The sequence below is a fragment of the Manduca sexta genome, chromosome 9, assembly GCF_014839805.1.
Source record: "Manduca sexta isolate Smith_Timp_Sample1 chromosome 9, JHU_Msex_v1.0, whole genome shotgun sequence".
Lineage (NCBI taxonomy): Eukaryota > Metazoa > Arthropoda > Insecta > Lepidoptera > Sphingidae > Manduca > Manduca sexta.
Window position 1 is genome coordinate 4,921,424 of NC_051123.1, and position 21,779 is coordinate 4,943,202.

A 21,779-nucleotide genomic window follows, 5' to 3' on the forward strand; every position below is an offset into this window, starting at 1 on the left:
TATCCAATTTGTGCAATTGTAACTAATGCTAAGAAATTTCTTGTAGTATTAAAGTCCTACATAGAATATATTTGTAGATCTAGTCATTTTATGATTATTGTGTGTCTATTTTTGAAACATCTCATATTTAGAATAAAACAATATAGTGATTATTTAGTGACCATATTTAATAATTTAACAAATTAACTAATAAATGTATCATTGAAATTCATTTAGTTTTCATATTTGTGCTTGATGTCCTTCCACAGTTTCTGAAACAAAATATAAATATATAAAAATTATTGATACACTGATAACCTAAAAAATTTACAAATTATTTGTTTAGGTACCACAGCAATGTCTATTTATGCTGCCAAGTAGCAGTGTGTAGTCATTGTTGTGTTCCAGTTTGAAGAACATTGTAGCCAGTATACCTACTGGACAAAATAAGACTTAACATCTCACATCTCAGGATGGCAAGCGCAGTGGATAACCAAACAATACTTTTGGTGAGGTGCTAGATGGTGTGTCTACTGTTTATGGGTGGTCGTATCACCCACCATCAGGTGAACAGCAAGCTTGTCTTATCATTCAAAGCAATAAAAAAAAGACATAAGGGTGGGATTGCAGAGGTTACTTTGCTATGGGATGTTGTTTCATCTAGTATCAGGAAAATATTAAAATATAAATTTTGTTTGGAACATCATATAATACAATTCTTTTACAAACTTACACTTGACTATTTATACATACATCAGCTATCTATCAAGGTCTAAACCCAGTGGTAAAAAACTAATACACCTTTTTAATTTAGTCATATATACAAAGTTCTATCAAGTTATGCTATCAAATTTTACCTATGCACCAGGTTAATAACCCATTGGAATGCCCAACTATAGTTATAAGAGAATTTTGAGAAATTCTACTACAATCTTGCCTCTGTGGTATAAGAAATACATCAGACAGTTTTTTGATTCGTAATTAAAAAGTCCACAAAACATTGATCAATAAATGTCTTATAAAATATGCACATATATAACTCAAGCAAAGTGTATTCATGTTTGATTTGGTACTATGTGCTATTTTAAAACTAAATGAAAAGGCTCTTCCCACGTAATTAGAAACCACAGTATAATATAAGTAAAACTGTTTTATATATTTTGTTAAACAGGATTTAATCTACAGAGGTACACATTGCATTGACAATATTTAGTATAAGAGATATATTCGTCCTTGAGTGAATAACATTTTTATTCGATTAAAATGTGTAAATAACCTAATAAAACTAATTGATATTTCTAATTAATTGATGCCCCAAAACCGTAACACATTCAAAAACAGTTTGTAGGAAAATTACATAACAAAACACTCACCCCCTTGTTCAGGTTTTCAAATATCGACTCTGAGATTAATTCGAAGGTCCTCTCAAAGAAGAAGGTGCCGCCAGCAACAGCTACGGCGAAAGTCGATGTGCGCTTGAAGACGGCGCGGTTTAACGTCGACCACATGGACATTTTGGATAATTTTCAAGAAAATCGCTCTCTCAGAAAGCTCTCTTGTCGAGGATCGGATTGTCAATTGTCAAACACTGATTGTCAAATTTGTCGACTAGTGATGTGTGTCGAGTTCTTTAGTTCGAGTTATCAGTAATTCAATCATATCGTTATTCTTAAGAGTTTTATTCGGAACTTCACAATCCAATTTAATTACTTAAACTTCTTAATTCCTTACCGTTAACAGCTCTCAGTATAGTATATGATTTATGTATTAAAAACATAGGTACATATTTGCAACAAATGTTATCTTTGGCATTCAACTGCTAAAATTTTGTAAAATTCTGTTTCATACAATTAAGTCAATAAAATTATAGCTCTTGTACTCCTTTTAGGCTCACGTTACTTATTTAGCCAAAAAAGAATATGAATAAATTTAACGATCTATCCAACTACGAGCCTACCGAATTTACAACCATTCATAACACTATCTACGTTTGCCTCAAACATCGAGATTATTAGGTTATCGATTTTTTCAAGTTGAGGGACGTACTTACTTGTTCATCACTAAGATTACAGAAAAAAAATGTAGTTGCCAGTTTAATATATAAAACATCCACCACAGAGTATTCTAAACGTATATAGAAAATATTTATTATTATTTCCCATCGATGATTGTAATAGTTCTCAACAGTTCTCAATTATCTTTGTTTCCGATCAATCATTACGCGTTTGCTCGGCATTTCGAATGCTTTATTAACATTTGAGGCGTAAATTAGAATTGAAGATCTGTGCAAATGACTTACATTCATCATGAGTCATTGATTAAATTGTCGGTGCATAACTATTGACTACCTCGCATGAATGCTTTCTATGACTTTTGTTTTAAATTTTTTCTCATATCAATTGATAATAAGTCATTAATGTAACCATTTTCTGTCCTCCCCATAAATTAGTAGGCTAGTCGCTAAATGCTATGCAGTGTACATAAACTTTCTCAAATTGGACCTTTTTCAACCTCTATTTCCAAAACCTTTTTGTAAATACCTACTGGCAATGTTACCAGCCCTGTAATACTGACTCACTGTTGGACCCAGACCTCCTCTACATTACTGAAGGTTAAGGGTTCAGTCGAACTTGATCAACGACTATGATAGACTAGCGGATTGGCGGACTACATATAGATGACTTAGAAATTCTTAGTCAGATGTGTATAATTCTTCAAGATGTTTTTCTTCGCTGTTTAAAGGATCAATAATTCACAAAGCATTTACACATATACGTTCAAAGTTGGAGATGTATGGAAATTGGTTTCTGAAACTGTGGGCCCTTTTCATTTCGGACGTCCGCTCCATTCCCAACTTGGCTATTGCCAAGTTAACTGCCACATACATTATGAAAGAATATCTTTAGAATTTTTATTGTTCAATATCCGCAGCTTTGAGATGTCGTATCATACGCTTGAATATTTTTGAAACACCATTTCGAGATGTCTATAAATCAGTCAACAAAAAGATAATATTCAAAATACGATTTAGATAAAATAAAAATACAGTTTTATTATGGGCAAAATATATCATCTATTTACATCTTTAAAAACAAATAAAATGCTGGTATGTACCTATGAACAATAATTCTTAAAAATAATATATGAGTACTGCAACGAGACAAATCATGCATATTAAATAAAAAAGCATATGATATTGTACAAATGTAATGTACGGAATGATAATTTGGCGAAAACAACACATCAACTTAACTTGCAAACTTATATGATGTAAAATATCAATACGCAACCAGGGGCATCGGTAAACATTTTAACATACACATTTACTAACTCACAAAAAAGTGAAAAACGCAATTATTTGACAGAACATATCGAATACAGAAGATATGTATTTGACTTGAGGATTTCTAATAAACACAGTATAATTATGTAACCCAGTAATACGCATAATTATTATCAAAACGCACAATATAATGACTACTTATAATTTAAACCTCAGAGTCTTAGAACCAGGATGGCAAATAATATTATAATCTCATTAAAATAGATAAAGAAACATTCCACATGTCAATATTATATTTATATTTTGGCGGCAAAATATGTATTTTCAGGCAAATTAATAATGCCTCAATTAGAGTAAAAGGAAATCAAGTCCCACTTACCGTAAAGGCAATTGTATCCCTACAATTTTATCAGTGGTTATTCTTTTGAAAAAATACCAAAAATTTAATTTGCAGAAAGTAATTCCAAATTGAGCTATTATTTGCTTAATTTTTTTATTATTTATTTTCCTCATACAAAATTACTCAGTATGGTTAACATAGCCTAGACTTAATCATCACTGCAAGTTATCCTAACTTTGCCACCATACTGTATAACAATTTTAATCCATCCTCCAATCTAGTCTGAGTTATAAAATGGTAATAAACTCTCCCTAAGGGTATTAAATAAATTTGGAATTTCGGTTACACAACTGCACATATACTTTGCCAATATTTAAATAAAAAAATTATAAATAGTTTCTCACTATATAATCGCACTGGATTTCATCTATATTTTGATAAAATTAGCACTATTCAGTTTTGAGAGATTTAAAACACTTTCTATTATAACTCCAGTTGTCTTCCTTCAAATAATACTTTTTGTGTATAACATTACATATACAAATTTTATGTAAATATTTGTTCAGTTCTGCCATCCATAATACATGTTTATACTCGATAAAAGAAATAACATTACTGGATAATCCCATTCATATGATGTTCAACATTCCCATTGATACACAACATTCCATCACATATAAATTTTGATAACGAGAATACAATCATACACATTAACTATGCATTCACAATACTCTAATAGTAGATTTTTGGAGTCACAATGTACATGCTCTTGACTCAAGACTGTCCAACCCAGCACATACATGTAAGTAAACACAATGGGGATTACAAACGTGACCATTTGCACATGTAGAGATCAACTATTGTGTGCATTTGATACACTATAGACTCTATGCCGCGAGAGATGGGCACGGATAAACATCTGTAAGACCAGATTACCCCACCCTGTTCATTATCTATTGTAACTATAGGCTCTAATGGTATACTGTAATGTACCATGTAGAAAAATACATTCCTCTGTGGTACAAGTGGTCTGCTAGGGTTGTGCAATATCTCTTGATATTTGAGCATTGGATAATCAATGTCCGTGGCACGTGGTGTCCCGTGCGACCACTAGCAACATTTCTTCTTAGTTTTGTGACTCTTCTTTAAATGTACCGTGTCGTTTGATGTGACGTTTTGTCTCTCTTTCATTTCCAATTTCGATCGCAGTACCTGCGGGTAAAGAATAGTTTATTAGTTTCAAAAACAATATCATTTAATAGGATTAAAATTATTATGGTTTTGAATTCAATGTAATGATTAATTTCCTTTTTATGCGTACATATTAACTTTAACCTTGATATTGTGTGATATTTTTTACAAATTTGCTGATAAACAGTTTAGAAGATGCCCCATTACCTATAAATAATTATAATCGCATAGGACATCCTCTACATAATATCCTGTAGCCCACATATATATTTTTTTGTTTAAATTCAATAGTATACTAAAAATTTTCCTTCCAAACAGCACATGTTTAGTAACGAAATATTAAGCTTAAGTTAATTATACTAATGTATTTAAACTACATAACGGCTAGTTACGTCGACATGCGTGCATCACGCAAAAGTTCTTCACAAAAATTCATATTGTTTTAATTTTATTTATTTATGACCTTGTATTTATACAAGGTATAAACAATGGATTTTTCTTTTTAATATTATAATATATATTTATTTTTAAATACATTAGAAGGAAGAGAAATTTTTACATCATAAATCTCTCACTATTTTCTCTTAAAATGTAGATTTTTAAGATCAGTCCAGGTTAGATGCTATTGATGTTATTTTTTCCTATGACTGGTTATATAAATATTTATAATTATCTTAACATATTTATAAATGTTAAGTTCCATTAACTACATCCTGCAGGTATAGGGTAATAAACAAAATCATCAAACTGTTATTTTCATTAAATCTTTACATTATTTACCACTAAATTTAATGTTTTTTTCTGAAAATAAATGTTGGTATCAAAACAATTTATACTATTAATAGAAGTTAAAGACATTTTTACTGTTGTATTATCATTTAAAGATTACCTTACAATCTTTGCATTTGATAATCATGTATAATTTTTATTACAATATTGTATGATTTTCAATGTTGGTGCAACAATAAAAACATTTAATCAAAATAAAAATATATTCAAAAATATCACTCATAATGCCTAATTCTTTTAAGCAACATTTTCAGATGTTTACATTACAATTCACCTAATTATTATCTATACTAATATTGTGAAGAGGAAAAGTTTGTGAGTTTGTAGGGCCTAATCTCTGAAACTATTGAATGATTTTGAAAATCCTTCCACCAATAGGTTGTTACATTATTAACAATTGTTACAGACTCCTTTTTATCTAGAAAAACTTCTACGGAGGGACAGAGCTACGGGCATCAATAAAACAAAGTAATTATTGCATTGTAACACTAACTCACCATTTTTGTGATGGTAAGAAACATTTCTTCCACATTAATGTTTTCCTTTGCACTAGTTTCGAACAGCGGTATGTTCATTTGGTTTGCGAACCTCTGCGCATCCTCAGTGACCACCACCTTTCTTGACGGACAATCATTCTTGTTTCCAACTGTAATTTGATAAGATAAACATTTATGATATATTACAATAATTATATAACATACAGCTCTATTTTAATAAGTTCTGTACAATGTTGTGAGTTGGGCCTTTATATTTTTGTTAATAAATTATACTTTTTTGTGAATTTTTATACATGTTAGTGCTCTAAATTAAAGATATAAACAAATAATGGGACTTTCATATTGATTAGTACCTATATAATACTTTTTAAATATTATATAGGTACTAATAAATATGAATGTGACTAAAGTTATTTCATATGGAGAAGATAATGTGGGAGCTGTATATTTTATGGATTAAAGACATATCATTATAAACATTATTCACTTCAAGTTAAAGTGAAATCTTGTAATCATCGTTGGCAAATAAATTAATAAATAATCTAAGGGTCTGTTTATTTCTAATGTAAATAATTATGAAATAAAAAAAACATACCAATCTAGGTTAATTAATTCACACATTATTATTATATATTATGCATACAGTTTCACTATGATTACATGAATGGCAAAAAAATATACAAACAATTTGCATTTTCCTTTGTTAACAAATGCCCATATTTCCCTTTCAACTTCCCTTATATTGAGTCAGAGCAAACAAAGTATATTACAAAAGCATTTTTATCATTACTTAAAAAGGAAATAGATAATACCTTTGTAAAGAACAAAGACATAATAGCTATAATTCACTTCATTTTAATGGATATAATGAGAATTCACTGGAAGGCTACAGTTTAAAGTATTTTTATGGAAAATTGGTTAATTAATGTTTCCACAAAACTAATAATAATGATTTTTAGTGTAGACATTTATAGCTTTACACACATTATATTCGTTTGGAAATATAATTTGATTGGCATCTATTCTTTGATAAATGGTTATTGTTAAAATTCAAAAAGCTGAAAGGAATGAATTTGCCCAACATTGAAATTTTATTTCTATAGATAAGGTGGTAAATAATCATAAGTATGTGTTATATCTCAAATCTCCCTTAAATATATTTCCTTATAAGTAAATGAGGCAGTAAGGAGTTTGTAATTGTACCACATTATATAATATGTATTTCAGGTATTGATTGCTATAAATATACTTTATTACCATATAATTATTGTAGTCAATGAAACAAATTATTTGTTTATACTAGAGTATTAAAATACTGACTCAATTACAAAAAAAGTTATACAAATACATAGACATCACAAAATTTACACCAAAATTGTATATTTAAACTGATAATTAAACCTATAATACTTTAAGACCATTGACTCATAATAAACCTATAAAAATAAAAATAAAATAAACAAAAATTATTAATTTAGAACACAAGCTCTACATAACACAAGGAAAATGTATGTCAGTTTAATTACTATTTTATATTGTAGTACCAAAAATATGTGAGGAAGCCTCTATACTTCAATTGTGTTCATCATGGGTCATAATTGCTATCCCCCACTATACTTATCAAAAAATTGTAGTCTACAGTTCATGAGTAACAAAGCATATTTCTCAGCATTTACTTTTTAAAGACTTAGTGCCTCTTCATTATGATTCATAGTAGATTTTCTGATAATTATTTTTATTCTATAGGGAATGATAACTCACAGATACTTCATGAAAATGAACAAATGTCTATTACATGCAATGCAATTTGAACATAAAGCAGACAGTTATATAATCTTAATTTGGTAATCATTTTAATTAAGCAAAACAAATTGTATTGCATTGCTCCAGCTCACTTCTGGTTACTCAATTTAAAGAGATCTATGACATTGCACAAATAATAACGCCTCTTTTATTGTCATTGTTAATATATCAATGTATTTGTTATGTATATAACTTCAAAACGCGATGGAGTTTACAAAGCGATTACTCGATAATTGGTGTCATTTTTGAACTTAGGGCGAAGTGTAATGGTTTGTAGTTTGTAATTACGAGTCAGTAATGGGCGTAAATAAACTCACCTAAAACTTTGTTAACAACATCACAATTCTGTTCGATCTCGTGTAGCCATCGCTTCACGTTCGCGAAGGACTCGCCGTTGGTGACATCGTACACGACGATGACGCCGTGCGTCCCTCTGTAGTACGTGCTCGTGATAGTTCTGAACCTCTCCTGCCCGGCCGTGTCCCATATCTGCAGCTTGACTCGTTCACCGTTTATTTCCAAAGTTCTTATTTTGAAATCCACCCCTATCGTCGTGATATAACTACCGGAAAATGTGTTGTCGGCAAAACGCAGGAGAAGACAGCTCTTACCCACACCTGAAACATACGTTACTCCGTTGGGTCCGTTTTCTTGATATCAGTTGATAGAACACTACAGGCACATCATAGGCCTCGCCCACTCACCACTGTCACCGATAATCAGCAGTTTGAAAAGGTGGTCAAACTCACGCGCCATACTTTCACTTTATGGATAATATTACTCTAATTGGTCATGTGTTTACTACTATCGCTAATAATGGAGTTAAAGCAATTTTTACTAGAGAAATATTGACAAAACGCATGCCGTAGAACGTTACACTTGCGTCATTTTACTATACGTTCGCCATTGTTGTTTTTAAGTTACTAGAGTAAAAATAATTTAGTGTGACAAGCAAAATTAATTTTAGTTCTGAAATGCAAAGCATAAAATATGTTGTTTATCGTTTATACTAAGACCTGTTGTTAAATAAATACATAATTGTACTTTTCCTAATTGTGAAAATGAAACATATTAACGCGTACCTAAAATGTCTAAAATATAATTCCGGTAAATAAAGTAATACACATTTTTTATTATTATTATTAATGGTTTTTCTAATAATGCAAATTAGAAGTTCATTGATATATATTTTTACTTAGTTTAATCGAAAAAAAATATTTTCTGCATTCAATAAAAAGTATTCTTTTTTATTAAAAGTCATTGATATTTTTGAACGTTTTTGTACCCCAGTACACCCAGTACAGTGATTCATCCGTTGTAACATTCTATCTCTGTCTTTCATCAGGGAGTTTGCTTAAACAAAGACAAAGCCAACAAATTTTATGAGTAATCAAATCTCTATGTATTAACTGTCAAACAACAAAATTATAGGTGTGGTGCAAAAAATTAATTTTAGATAAAATGTCCGCGACATTAAAACCTTATTTAACTGCTGTGCGGCACACTCTTACAGCCGCTATGTGTTTAGAACATTTTTCATCGCAAGTAGTGGAAAAATATACCAAGCCGGAGGTGGAGGTTAGAACCAGCAAAGAGCTCCTACTAAACCCAGTGGTGATATCGCGGAATGCCAATGAGAAAGTGTTGATCGAATCGTCAGTAAACTCGATCAGAGTGAGTATCATGATCAAGCAGGCCGACGAGATAGAAAAAATCCTGTGTAAAAAGTTCATGAGATTCATGATGATGAGAGCGGAAAACTTTATCGTGTTGAGGCGGAAACCAGTGGACGGATACCATATCAGTTTCCTTATCACGAATTTCCACACCGAACAGATGTATAAACACAAACTGGTCGATTTCGTTATATATTTCATGGAGGAGATTGATAAGGAAATAAGTGAAATGAAGTTAGCGGTGAACGCGCGCGCTAGAATTTGTTCCGAGGAATTTTTGAAGAGATTTTAACAGCGCACACTATGTGACTTAAGTATTGTAAATTAAAATAATTGAAGACTAGCACTACTCAATGCATTCTGTTCAGTATCTTATTGCATTTTAAACCTAGCGCACTACAGTATAAAGGTGCTGATAGTTTGAAGAGATTGAGGCTCTCCCGAGTGTGGCATGTGTATCTAGGCTTAGGAACTTTCCATTGTTTTAATGACTGATGTTTGATTATTAATTATTGTTAGGTAGGTATGCATACATGTAGACTACACCAACAACTCTGTAAAATGCAACTTACAAGAAAACAATAGGATATATTCTATTGACTCAAATAAAAACCAATGGCAATACAATTTTTTCTATGTGTAATTTATGGATAACATTCAACAATAAATTTTTACTATAACTTTTTAATAGAAAGGATGAAATAACAGCAAAAAGGAATTTCCCTTCTGTGTTTATATTATAGAAAATGATGAGAAAATAACATGATTAATCTTAGTTGGCAATATCACATTTTGGTCTACAATTATGTATTGTCTAAAGGAATGACTAGGTCATTTATTTCTTGCGACAGAAGAGTTTTATTAAATTAATTATATTGTTTATATCTGCTTATAAGTGAACAAAATATTGTCATAGCTACCCAACTTATATAAAATGTTTTTAATGTAAGCAACATTTTTGATTTATTAGATTATTATACAATTAGATAATTCATTTTTAGGATTAATTTCATCATGTGTCAGAATTTGTTTCTCTTGACATGCAAGCAGTGTATTCAATTATTATCCATTAAATATATTTTTTGTAAATATAATACTTGTTTTGGATTAATACCCCAATAATATGTTGTGTACGTAAAAAAAAATGTGACCTATGTTAGGTACCTAAGATATTAGGTGGTGCAAAGTATTTGTTAGTAACATTTTTTTTCATTGCCCAAGTAAATAAGCAGGTATACCTCCTTATGGTAAGTGGCATCTACCACCCAAGGTTTATACAATGCCAGGGGCACAGCCAAGCAGGTTCCTACATGTACCCCTTTTATTTTTAATTATAGATAATATTTTCTCTTCTCTTAAAACCAGAATGCTGTAAAGAGAATGGCACAAGGTTACTTATCGCCGCAAGCCATGAATCACCAGGTTGCATACCAGAAGAAATATAGTGAATATATACTAAAAATATTTCTTAACTATTGTTATTTTAGTTATTTTTGTATAAATATAATATAAAAACTTGCTATTAATTACTTTAATAGAAAATGATTATCCACAAAGTACATATCGTAAACAGGAAATACACAAGGAAACTTTATATTAGGCTACTTGTGAATACATGAGGATTAAATCTCCAATTTAATTGATACCCAAATTTAAATTTATTTAGTCAGTTTTCAGTCAGAGCTGTTGTACTGCGCACGCAATACAAGTACGCCATCTAGGTAATTCGAGAGTATGTTATATACAGTATATTGCAAAAAGAAGGTATAAACAATAACTATACATAAGGATATTGATTTGTAGCATAACCTAAACTTTGGAAAATTCAAATTTAATTGAAATTTTGAGTAGCTAGCATCAAAAACGCTATCAGAGTAGTTTATTCAAACATTTATCCAATTGAATTATTGATTTTCAATAATTCTTGTCATAAATGCGGTATACTTTTGTTAGTCATTAGACTTAGGACAAACTAACAAAAAGTAACAACATTGTGAACAAGCTTGTATTTTAAAAGAGAAATTATAACATTTTTATAATACATAACCACTTTATAAATTAAATAGGTACATCAATATTTAATAAAAATAAGTAGCACTATTGAACTAAAATTTTAATAGACGAGACGGTCGCTAATTTTACGTTAAACAGGAACAATTTAATTGAAATCATTCTTACTGAAAATTTGAGGAATATTGGAGCTAATCACACGCATTCGTGATCAAAACCGAAGCAATTTAGTGGCTAATGCCTATTGACGATCGATTAAATAAAGGTAAAATAAATTACCTATTACAACAAAAACTCCTTTCAGCCCCGCAGTGTTCGTCAAAACGAAGCTATGCGGAGCAGAAATATTTAATTTGGTGCACTTAGTCCATCTCACTGCTTCGATTTTGATTGGTGTGTGAAACTCAATAATTAAGTTTTAAAAATGAGCACATTACAAACACTATTATCTAAAGCTGATATAAAAAATATATTTATTTAATTCAGTTCTTGGACTTTGCTGTTCTTAGCGTAAATCCTTCGCCTTTAAATGCTTGGAAGGGTTCGGCTGCGGTCTCTTCCTTCGCACTGGATGGCCGCGAGTTTCTGATGAAACGCAGAGTACCTATCACGTAGTCGTAATCCGGAATACCTCGAACGTAAGGCTGCAAAAGACACTGCATTAATGGAATAATCTTACAGGTTGTTAATCTATACTATTATATAAAGCTGAAGAGTTTGTTTGTTTGTTTGAACGCGCTAATATCAGGAACTACCAGTCCAAACTGAAAAAATCTTTTTGCGTTGGATAGCCCTTTGTTCGTGGAGTGCTATAGGCTATATATCATCACGCTATACCCAATAGGAGCGGAGCAGTAATGGCTAATCTCAGGAACTGCCAGTTTGAACTGAAAAATTCGTTTTGTGTTGCATAGCCCTTTATTTGTGGAGTGCTATAGGCTATATATCATCACGCTATACCCAATAGGAGCGGAGCAGTAATGGCTAATCTCAGGAACTACCGGTCCAAACTGAAAAATTCTTTTTGCGTTGGATAGCCCTTTGTTCGTGGAGTGCTATAGGCTATATATCATCACGCTATACCCAATAGGAGCGGAGCAGTAATGGCTAATCTCAGGAACTACCGGTCCAAACTGAAAAATTCTTTTTGCGTTGGATAGCTCTTTGTTCGTGGAGTGCTATAGGCTATATATCATAACGCTATACCCAATAGGAGCAGGAGGAGTAGTAATGGCTAATCTCAGGAACTACCGATTCGAACTGAAAAATTCTTTTGTGTTGAATAGCCCTTTGTTTGTGGAGTGCTCTAAGTTATATATCATCACGCTATGACCAATAGGAGCGGAGCAGTAATGGCTAATCTCAGGAACTGCCAGTTTGAACTGAAAAATTCGTTTTGTGTTGGATAGCCCTTTATTTGTGGAGTGCTATAGGCTATATATATCATCACGCTATGACCAATAGGAGCGGAGCAGTAATGAAACATGTTGCAAAAATGGGGACAATTTATTAAAACGGTAAACGGTTAAAGTTATGCAACAATGATGTATGACGGGATTGTTCCTCTTAAAAAGTTCTAAAAAATATATTATAAAACAAAGTCCCCCGCTGCATCTGTCTGCCTGAACGTGTTAAACTCAAAAACTACCCAACGTATTAAGATGAAATTTGGTATGGAGACAGTTTGAAACCCTGGGAAGAACATAAGCTCACGGGAAACTACTACTTTTATAACGGAAAACTTTAGCCTAAAAACTTTATAACGCGGGCGTAGCCGCGGGCAAAAGCTAGTAAATTATAACGCGCGTATATCCGGTTTCGAAAAGACAGGTATACTTGCACTGACTAAAGAGGGATAGCCATTTGATGAATGGATACTCTTCTCTTGATCTTGCCATACTCTTATAATAAAAAGACATAACCCACCTGCCTCGGCTGCGAGCTTTGCGGCTCGGAGTCACTCTCACTGGTCAACTTCTTCTTCTTTCCATCGAGTCTATTTCCTTCCCCACTGAAAGCGATGAACCCACTGGGCTCGGGCATCATCTCAGCCGGATCCTCATCCATACCATCTGCCCCTGAGTTTCTTTCACCGCGGGGGATATGCTCCTCCTCTTTGTAACCCACTGGTGGGGCGAACTCCACCTGTATAGAAAGACGGTAGTTGTATGGAGCAGAACAAAACAGATGGCGCTGTTACTAATTGCAAATGATGCGATGTTCGCAAAACCGAGAGTTATAAAGTCTTGTAGCAGATTATTCTTTCCAGATATGTAATCTGGAAAGAATAATCTGCTATAAAGAATAATCTGCTATAAGAATATTCTTTCCAGATATGTTATCTGGAAAGAATAATCTGTTATTTTTTAGTACATATTAAGTTATGTCGTTCGAAAATAATTTTTAAAATTATTCACAAGTAGTCATTAATCATTACAAAACATGAACAAAAAAACAGTTTTACAGCTTAGAAGCACTGCTGCGAAAACTGCATAGAAATTGGTTAAAAAATGAGCGAGCAATTCATATTTAAAATATTGTTATGTACAGAAGTGGGCACGATGTGGGGATATCGCTTCATCTCTTTCTTTAGCCCGCGTCGGAATTCCCGATGACGTCACGTGTGGGTATTTCGTCTCTTTTCTGTTTCTTGTAAATTACCCTTTCCACCGAAATTCAAAGATATAACTTGTTGATTTTTTACCGGATTTTAATAATTCTTTCTGTGTTATAATTTATATTATGTAAATATTTGATAATAGTAAAGAACAAAAATGAGTCCAGTACCCTATTGATACTATACGGAGTGAAACAAATAAAAATAACAAACTAACGTTCATATCGCACTCAATAATGATGACCGCATTGCCCGGCTTGGTCTCCAAAACGCACAGTTCATATACTTTGGAATTGTACTTGATGGCGATCACATCGCCTGTAGTGAGGCACGAGAAGTTACGCAAGCAGTTCTCTAAAACTGAAAAAAAAAACAACAAATTAGCAAGTCCCGATTCGTGAGATTTTTTAAAGCAAAAAAAAAAGCCAGGAAATGCTACAAAGTTTTTTATCCAGATTTTTGGGTACCTTGATTTATTTTTCTTTTTTTCAACTTCGTTTGTTAACCTGACAAGGGGCGACTTTTATTACTTTATTTACCCATTGCTTAATTTGTTATTTGTTGAGAATTGCAATTGTATTAACTATTTTTAAATGGCACCATGAATGGTGATACAAAAGCGGGATTCGCAAATTCGCTTCATTAATCTAATTCTACACAAAATTAAACTTATTCAGTAGAAAACATAATCCTTACCTGCTTTAGGATTGGTAATATCTAGAAAGTCTTCTGATAAAGGCTGGAACTTTGAGAATGTGGCAACCGGCAAAGATACACTCTCTATTTGAATTAAAGCTCCCTCTTCAAGTACCAAGTTGGCCATCATCTGCAATATACAAGCCATATAAAAGGTAACATTTTTTTTGGTTTGAAATATGAACTTATCCTAATACAAAGCATTACTCCGAGCTGATAAACAAAGTGATTTTTATTAAAAGTTTTAATAATGAAAAAAAAAGTTTTCCATGGCAAAGGTATCAGTCATAAAGATCCTAGCTAAAAAACTCACCCTGTATATTTCAGCACAAAACCAACCAAGCAATGGCAAACAAAGAGATATCAATACACAAAAAAATGCATGTCATAAACACGACTTATAGATCTCTAGTACTGTCATTGGAGACATCAAGTTTTAGTATGCGATTTATAATTTAAACAGTAAAACAACCTCAAGTGGGTTTATGATATGTATACTAATCATGTATTTTCATTGTATTAATGTCACATCAAGTGTTATTTAACTACCTATGTGACCAATAAACAAATTTATTCCATACCAAACACAAACTGAAAAAACCATATTTATGGTTGTCTAACTTAATTGATTATTTCATAAAACTATTTTCAACAACACCAAAAATAATGACATATGTATAAAACTGAATTTAACAAAAAAAACACTCTTCAGGGGCCTTATTGTACATCACAGTCTAAGCTTGAATTGTGGCTGTGTTACATTATGTTTGTGATATTAGTATTGAATGATATTCTGTATGGCAATTTTAATTGTATTAAATGCAACACATCGCATTGCATGCTTGTTATGTACTATTAAAAAATTAGTAGTATAGAGAATAAGGACCCAGTTAATAAGCATTTCAACTATAAAATATACAAACTGAAATTATATTACCCAATGAGGTAGATAAACTTTTCCTTCATCAGCAACAAACTCCAAGACACCGCAGTGTGTTAATCTTTTTGTTTTCTTATTTGTTAATTTAAATATCATCGGATACTCTATGTTAAGTCTTGTTAGTTGTTCTAGCGCAGATGGTGGCATAATAACTGGAAAAAAAATCATTTTTTTTTTCATATTTAATTAGAATACCTAACATGATATTCATTATCGGTAGAGTATATTCTATATCCGCACAGATTGCTGCCACCATACACAAGGTGTTAATACACACCACAGTGGTCCAGTACTATAGATTGAATTGTTAAATTATGCTGTAAGTGCTGTATTTTTTTTAGGAAACTTAATAGTTACGACTCAATTTGTTCTTTATCACTCATATATTTGAAGCACACAGAAGTATGATAAAACCAACTCATTGTTGTCAAATTAAATACAGCTGTTTATACGCTTCTTATGGCTCATAATTTATATTCTACATGAAAATAACAGTAAATATTAATAGTAAGTTCTTCATGATCACTAAGGTGACATAGGTGTTTTGCAAGTGCGGTGCAACTTGAGATTTTGGGTTCAAACCCTAGACAGGCCATTTATATTGGGTTTTTCTTGTTGAATTTTTTGCCTAATATGGCGTTAGGCTCTCCAGGTGGATCACAGTGCAAAAAGTGGGTAGCCTAGTTGCACCTCTCCCTACCCCTTTGGGTACACAGGCGTGATTTGTGTTGTAATCTTCTTTAAAATTGATTCCATCTCTGCATGTTACTCCATGTAGAAGGAATCGTTACTAATTTTAAATCAATTTAATATTACAGTTACCTAATATATAATTTTTTTTTGTAATTGTAATTGTAAACACAGTAAATATTGCTATTAAAAGCATTTGTTTTAATGTTTGAACATAGCCAAATGGCTGTATAACATTGAAGACAAGTGCAACATTTGAACTACAAAAATATTGATGGTCTTACTTTTGCCCCCTCTTTCTACATCTTGCCTTTCGTTTCCCGGCAACATAGACACTGAGAAACATCTGTAGGTCATATTGAAAGGCCTCGAAATCTCGTGAAACATGTTGAAACCAAACTGAAACTAACGAAGTGTATGATAAGCAAATAATGAACACTGAATAACTAAACAATCGAATGAAGAGAATGCGTCAAAATACCATTTTGGGAGTTTATTTATATCTCTTTGTTGAAAAATAAATGCAATTCATGCACACAATAACTTCAAAACATTAAAATGGAGATTTTAGAAGTGATATTTTCTATTGTCTAGTGACAGTATGCACTTTTATCTTCAATATTGTACGAGTGAGACGGTTAAATAGCAAATATTTCGAAGAAAAACAGAAATAGGCGTTATATTAATGCTAAAAATCGAACATTCTTATTCAAATGTCAACGTGTTCTTGTGCCTCTACTTTTGCATTTTGAATTTAGAATAAACACTATAGTTTTTAATATTAGGATTAACTTCCATACCAGTAAGGAAGTCATATTTTGAAACTAAAGAAACAGCTTAATGTTTTATGTTAATGCATTTTTTTTTAAATAATTTAAGTGCTACAATCAAAACGAATCATTAAATGGGAACGCAGCAAAAAAATTGAAGTTTATAGCTTTCCTTATCTTTTGTATGCCATTTCATTCATTTGTATATGTGGCAGCTGCGGGCAAAGAGAATTATAATATATATGGAAATAGAGAGCCTACTCGTTGGGTTTTTGTGCCAATCGACATTACGGCTGCTTCATACTTGTGAGGTAGAGGGCGTTCGCGATTTTCGTTGCGTTTCACGATTCAGGTTTATTGTGTTTTATTATTTTGCAAACGGTTTTAAAAGTGCAGAAGACGGCAATCCAAGTATTAAAATACTTAGAAGCAGATCTGTATTTGCTATGCCGTCGTAGTATAATATTTCTGACATCTTATTTACAGTGTACTTTTATCATTATTAATACATAATAATTCGATAGTAATAAGATCTAAGAATAAGATCGTTAATCAGACAAACATCATATTGAAAATATTATTTTTATTTTATTTTTTTTTGCGATAACATTTTGTGTACAAAATGCTTATAGTAAGTACTAATGATATTCACATTCCATATTAGATTTACAAAGTATTACACCTCTATTAAGCTATGTAAGCGCTGATAATTTGATCTTAGTTATTAATTATATTCAATGGAAAAATAAACGATACTAATTTAAAATAAACTGTAATACACTGTAAAATTCCGAAATACTAAATAATAAAATATACTTAAAATTATTTTATGTCTAAAAATACATACTGTGACGAATAATAATTAACATTGATATTTATAATATGCTAAAACATTCTCAATTGTCAAACTATATTTTTATCACAATTGATTTAACTTTATAAAAATATATGAATTCTTTTGTATTTCGATAATCATTTTAATGTATCATCAAATAAATATCAAGTATCAATGTTCAAATAAAAGAGAATTTATAATTTTTTATAAAAATTGCCTAATAATATACGATTCAATATAGAAATACATAAAAATTTACAAATCTAGAACAGCAATTAACTCTGAAACATACTAGCTAGCCATATTATTTATCTTTGTCTTCATCAAAAGGAAATTCGGATTCTAGCATTATCTTTCTACACAAACAAGTGAAACTAATATTAACAAGAACAAACTTATTCTAAGCCAAACAAAATTATTTCCAAATAAGTCACGCTACTTTTAAAAATTGAAAATGTTCACTGGAAAAGAAATTAACATCAAGTTTACAATGATCATTATACTTATCCATAGAAACAGGAACTATAAAGATTAGCATTCATTAAAATATACTTTCTTCGTCATGCGAAGGTTGTTTTACTAATGATAATAATATAAAAAATATTTTATGTAGATATCAAACAGATTAATTTAACAATTTGTTAAATAAGAAAGATTAAATAATTATAATAAGAACTGATTTAAAACAGGTCTATGAAACCGGGTAGTAATCAACAGCGAAATGCGAATGCGATACAAATTGCCAATACATATTAGATATATACCATAACAGTGGGTATATGATCTAAATAGAGTATGTACTAAAAAAAAGGAGAGATTCGAACAATTAACGCGATAAAAGCAAAATAATTTCGCGCTTGTGTACATGATATTATCTTTAAATTGCCATCACTTAACTATTAATTATGGGTTACGTGGTGGTTAAATTACAACATACAATAAACACAAAATGAGCATTATGATCAAACAACGAAATCATAAATAAGTCGTATAAAAATGATAATTGTTACATAAAATATAAAGGAAGTAATGCGAATTGCTGCAGAAATGTAGGTACCAGTTGTAACATTAACAAAACATCAACTAAAGCAAGCAGGTCGACGCAGGAACGATTGAATATTTTCTGAACGATGCAATATTATTAGGCGACACAGAAGGTATATATTTTGTATAATAAATTAATCCTCTATCAACCTGGTATAGCTGGTCCTTCGTTAATTTGACACCTGTATAACTAAAAGACTTCATCGAGCCAATTTGTAATTATATGTATGTACAGTCATGATGCTATAGTGAATAGTGCGCCGTTTTATGTGCAATTTTGTTAGTCTATGACGCGTCTATTTGTAAAACGTCTTTGCCGGTGCCACACACAGACAAATATTAGAACACTTGTTTGAACTCATGTTTGGCACGGGTATTTGCGTATTTGTATTCTATTACAGACACTGACCAAATTAAATTTTTTATGGCATTTTTCTTTTAGGTTTCCATATATAACCAGTTCTCATTCAAGCAACTCTATAACTTTGAACGCTTGATGTGTGGTCGTAAAACCAATACCGAATGACAAGATAATACGTAAACATTTAAACAAACTTTGCACAAATACGAAAATTCCCGTGCCACACATGAGTTCAAATATTTTTGTTATTTGTGGCGCCGGCATAATATTATCTTTTGACATTGATAAATGACGATGTCTTAGTTTTTAATAAAAAGTAAGGTGGACCAAGGAACAACTTTATTCAACTGTATGTGTGACGTCATCAAGAATTTCTCGGTTTTTATTTTTTGTTTCTTTGAAATTAAGTATTCAAAAAATATGAAAAATACATAATCGTACTTAGAGTAGAAAAATTAAGAAATGGTATTTTTGTTTAAGGCGATACCTCAAGGTCCATTTTCATACATTTTGTTTCACCTTTAATCTGGGTAACTAAACAAGTATTGGCAAGTAAAGAATTTAAATTCACGTCTAGTTAGTGATTAGTTCTCGCAGTTGAAGAAAAAACGTAAAAATAATTAATAATCATGGATATTTCTGCCTTTAAAATGTCGTCATATTAAATTTTAAAGGCCGAAATATCCGATGATTATTAATTATTTTTACGTTTTTAAACTAATCACTAACTAGACAATTTAAATTTTTACTAATACTTTAGTTACCCAGAAATGAAACAAAATGTATTAAAATGGACCTTAGTATCGTCTACCTAACATTTTGAAATGTTAATTTTACGCTGAAGCTGTTGTCCATGAAGGATACATCAGTAAAAAGAATCACACTTGGACTTGATAATTTATCTATTTTAAACTCAAATCAAAGTCGTTTGCCCTTATGGTAATTTTAAAGGATCTTTTAGTAAGGGACCGTAAACACTGTAGTCACAAGAAATCAATCTTATGAGACTGCTAATCATTTTTGTAGATACATATTCTATTTTTAAGATGGGACAGCAAGGGCAGCACCTTTACCATTTAAATTTGAACGTGAAAGATAAAAAAATATCAGTATAAATAATAATAAACAATACGTGAACAAAAAAAAAGCGGCGTTGGCCTAGTTGATTGTGGAACGGACTGCCAAGACGAATGTCCGCAGGTTCAAATCCAAAGGCACACACCTCTGACTTCTCTAAAAATATTATGTGTATATTCTTTGTGAATTATCGCTTGCTTCAACGGTGAAGGAAAACATCGTGAGGAAACCTACAAACCTGGAAAATTCTCTAGAGGAATTTTCAAGGTTGTGTATCACTACTACTACGTTGTGACTATAGGTTATATATCATCACGCTATGATCAAAAGGAGCGGAGCAGTAATGAAAACACTGTAGCAAAAGGGGGGAACTTTATAACTTTTGAGAGATTTAAACGAAAAACTATATCACGCGGGCGGAGCCGCGGGCAAAAGCTAGTTTACAATAAATAAAAATCGCTACACCCGTTCAATGAATTAAATAAATTGTTAAGTAAAAGTGTGAAATCTACTAACTGACGACATTCTGCTGGAATTCTGCTCTTGCCGTTAAATGTTCAGCCGCAACAGCTCATAAACGGGGTTGTTATTTGTCCTTTAACGCGTATTATGTCATGTTACCAGTATTTTCCTTTCCGTAAATATACAGCTTTAGTTACATCTTTCTTTAACCAACTCTGTTATGGGACCGACATTAACGGGTGCCTGGTCGCATGTTGTGTTGATTACGTTAAGCCAGCATCAATGGCATCTTCCAAGACAGTTCGTATTAATATTTTTAGCTCTATCTTATTAAGTCCATTTGTGAAATAATATGCTATTGGCTGATTAAAATATTTTTTATGCCTTTTATTATAAAAACCAAAGCGTAGTTAGAAAAGAGCATTTTTAATGTGAAGCAAACTCTTGTATCTTTGTATGGATCATATGACACAGACAAAAAGACCAAAGCAAAACAATCTTTTTCCTTTATTTCCAACAGTGGAAAATTATAGGATTTATTCCTGCGATTATATTAATTTGGCTTTTACAGTTCTTGATGATGGTAGAGTAAAATACTTGCATAAAGGTTTGTAATATTTAGGACGTTTTTTTGAATAAAGACAATGACAATGTTTTTTCCTCTGGTGAAAATCGTCTTCCCTTCGCTTTCGTAAATGTTTTATATTTTTTTGGAATAA

General features: G+C 31.4%; 4 protein-coding genes across 5 annotated transcripts; 1 reads left to right on the forward strand and 3 right to left on the reverse strand.

Annotated features, from left to right (window-relative positions):
* Positions 1 to 146: 146 nt before the first annotated feature.
* LOC115443266 (cytochrome b-c1 complex subunit 9) lies at positions 147 to 1,598 on the reverse strand. Its single transcript, XM_030168609.2, has 2 exons — positions 1,353 to 1,598; positions 147 to 251 (listed from the first exon to the last, which is right to left on the reverse strand). Exons 1-2 carry the CDS (start codon positions 1,491 to 1,493, stop codon positions 213 to 215), a joined length of 180 nt encoding a protein of 59 aa, XP_030024469.1. The 5' UTR covers positions 1,494 to 1,598; the 3' UTR covers positions 147 to 212.
* Positions 1,599 to 3,027: 1,429 nt separating this feature from the next.
* Positions 3,028 to 8,810, reverse strand: LOC115443277 (ras-related protein Rab-35). Its single transcript, XM_030168627.2, has 4 exons — positions 8,587 to 8,810; positions 8,200 to 8,499; positions 6,080 to 6,228; positions 3,028 to 4,814 (listed from the first exon to the last, which is right to left on the reverse strand). The coding sequence occupies exons 1-4, from the start codon at positions 8,636 to 8,638 to the stop codon at positions 4,713 to 4,715; spliced, it is 603 nt and encodes a 200-aa protein (XP_030024487.1). The 5' UTR covers positions 8,639 to 8,810; the 3' UTR covers positions 3,028 to 4,712.
* Positions 8,811 to 9,263: 453 nt separating this feature from the next.
* Positions 9,264 to 10,652, forward strand: LOC115443283 (actin-related protein 2/3 complex subunit 4). The gene has a single exon (XM_030168635.2). It carries the CDS (start codon positions 9,344 to 9,346, stop codon positions 9,848 to 9,850), a length of 507 nt encoding a protein of 168 aa, XP_030024495.1. The 5' UTR covers positions 9,264 to 9,343; the 3' UTR covers positions 9,851 to 10,652.
* Positions 10,653 to 11,074: 422 nt separating this feature from the next.
* LOC115443282 (ubiquitin recognition factor in ER-associated degradation protein 1) lies at positions 11,075 to 17,226 on the reverse strand. 2 transcript variants are annotated; one of them, XM_030168632.2, is made up of 7 exons: positions 16,993 to 17,226; positions 16,796 to 16,916; positions 15,819 to 15,973; positions 14,882 to 15,011; positions 14,403 to 14,545; positions 13,495 to 13,713; positions 11,075 to 12,212 (listed from the first exon to the last, which is right to left on the reverse strand). In XM_030168632.2, the coding sequence occupies exons 1-7, from the start codon at positions 16,993 to 16,995 to the stop codon at positions 12,051 to 12,053; spliced, it is 933 nt and encodes a 310-aa protein (XP_030024492.1). In that variant the 5' UTR covers positions 16,996 to 17,226; the 3' UTR covers positions 11,075 to 12,050. The 2 variants fall into 2 exon arrangements, with proteins under 2 accessions (XP_030024492.1, XP_030024493.1); XM_030168633.2 differs by having other exon boundaries at positions 16,796 to 16,910; positions 16,993 to 17,221.
* Between the last annotated feature and the right edge of the window lie 4,553 nt (positions 17,227 to 21,779).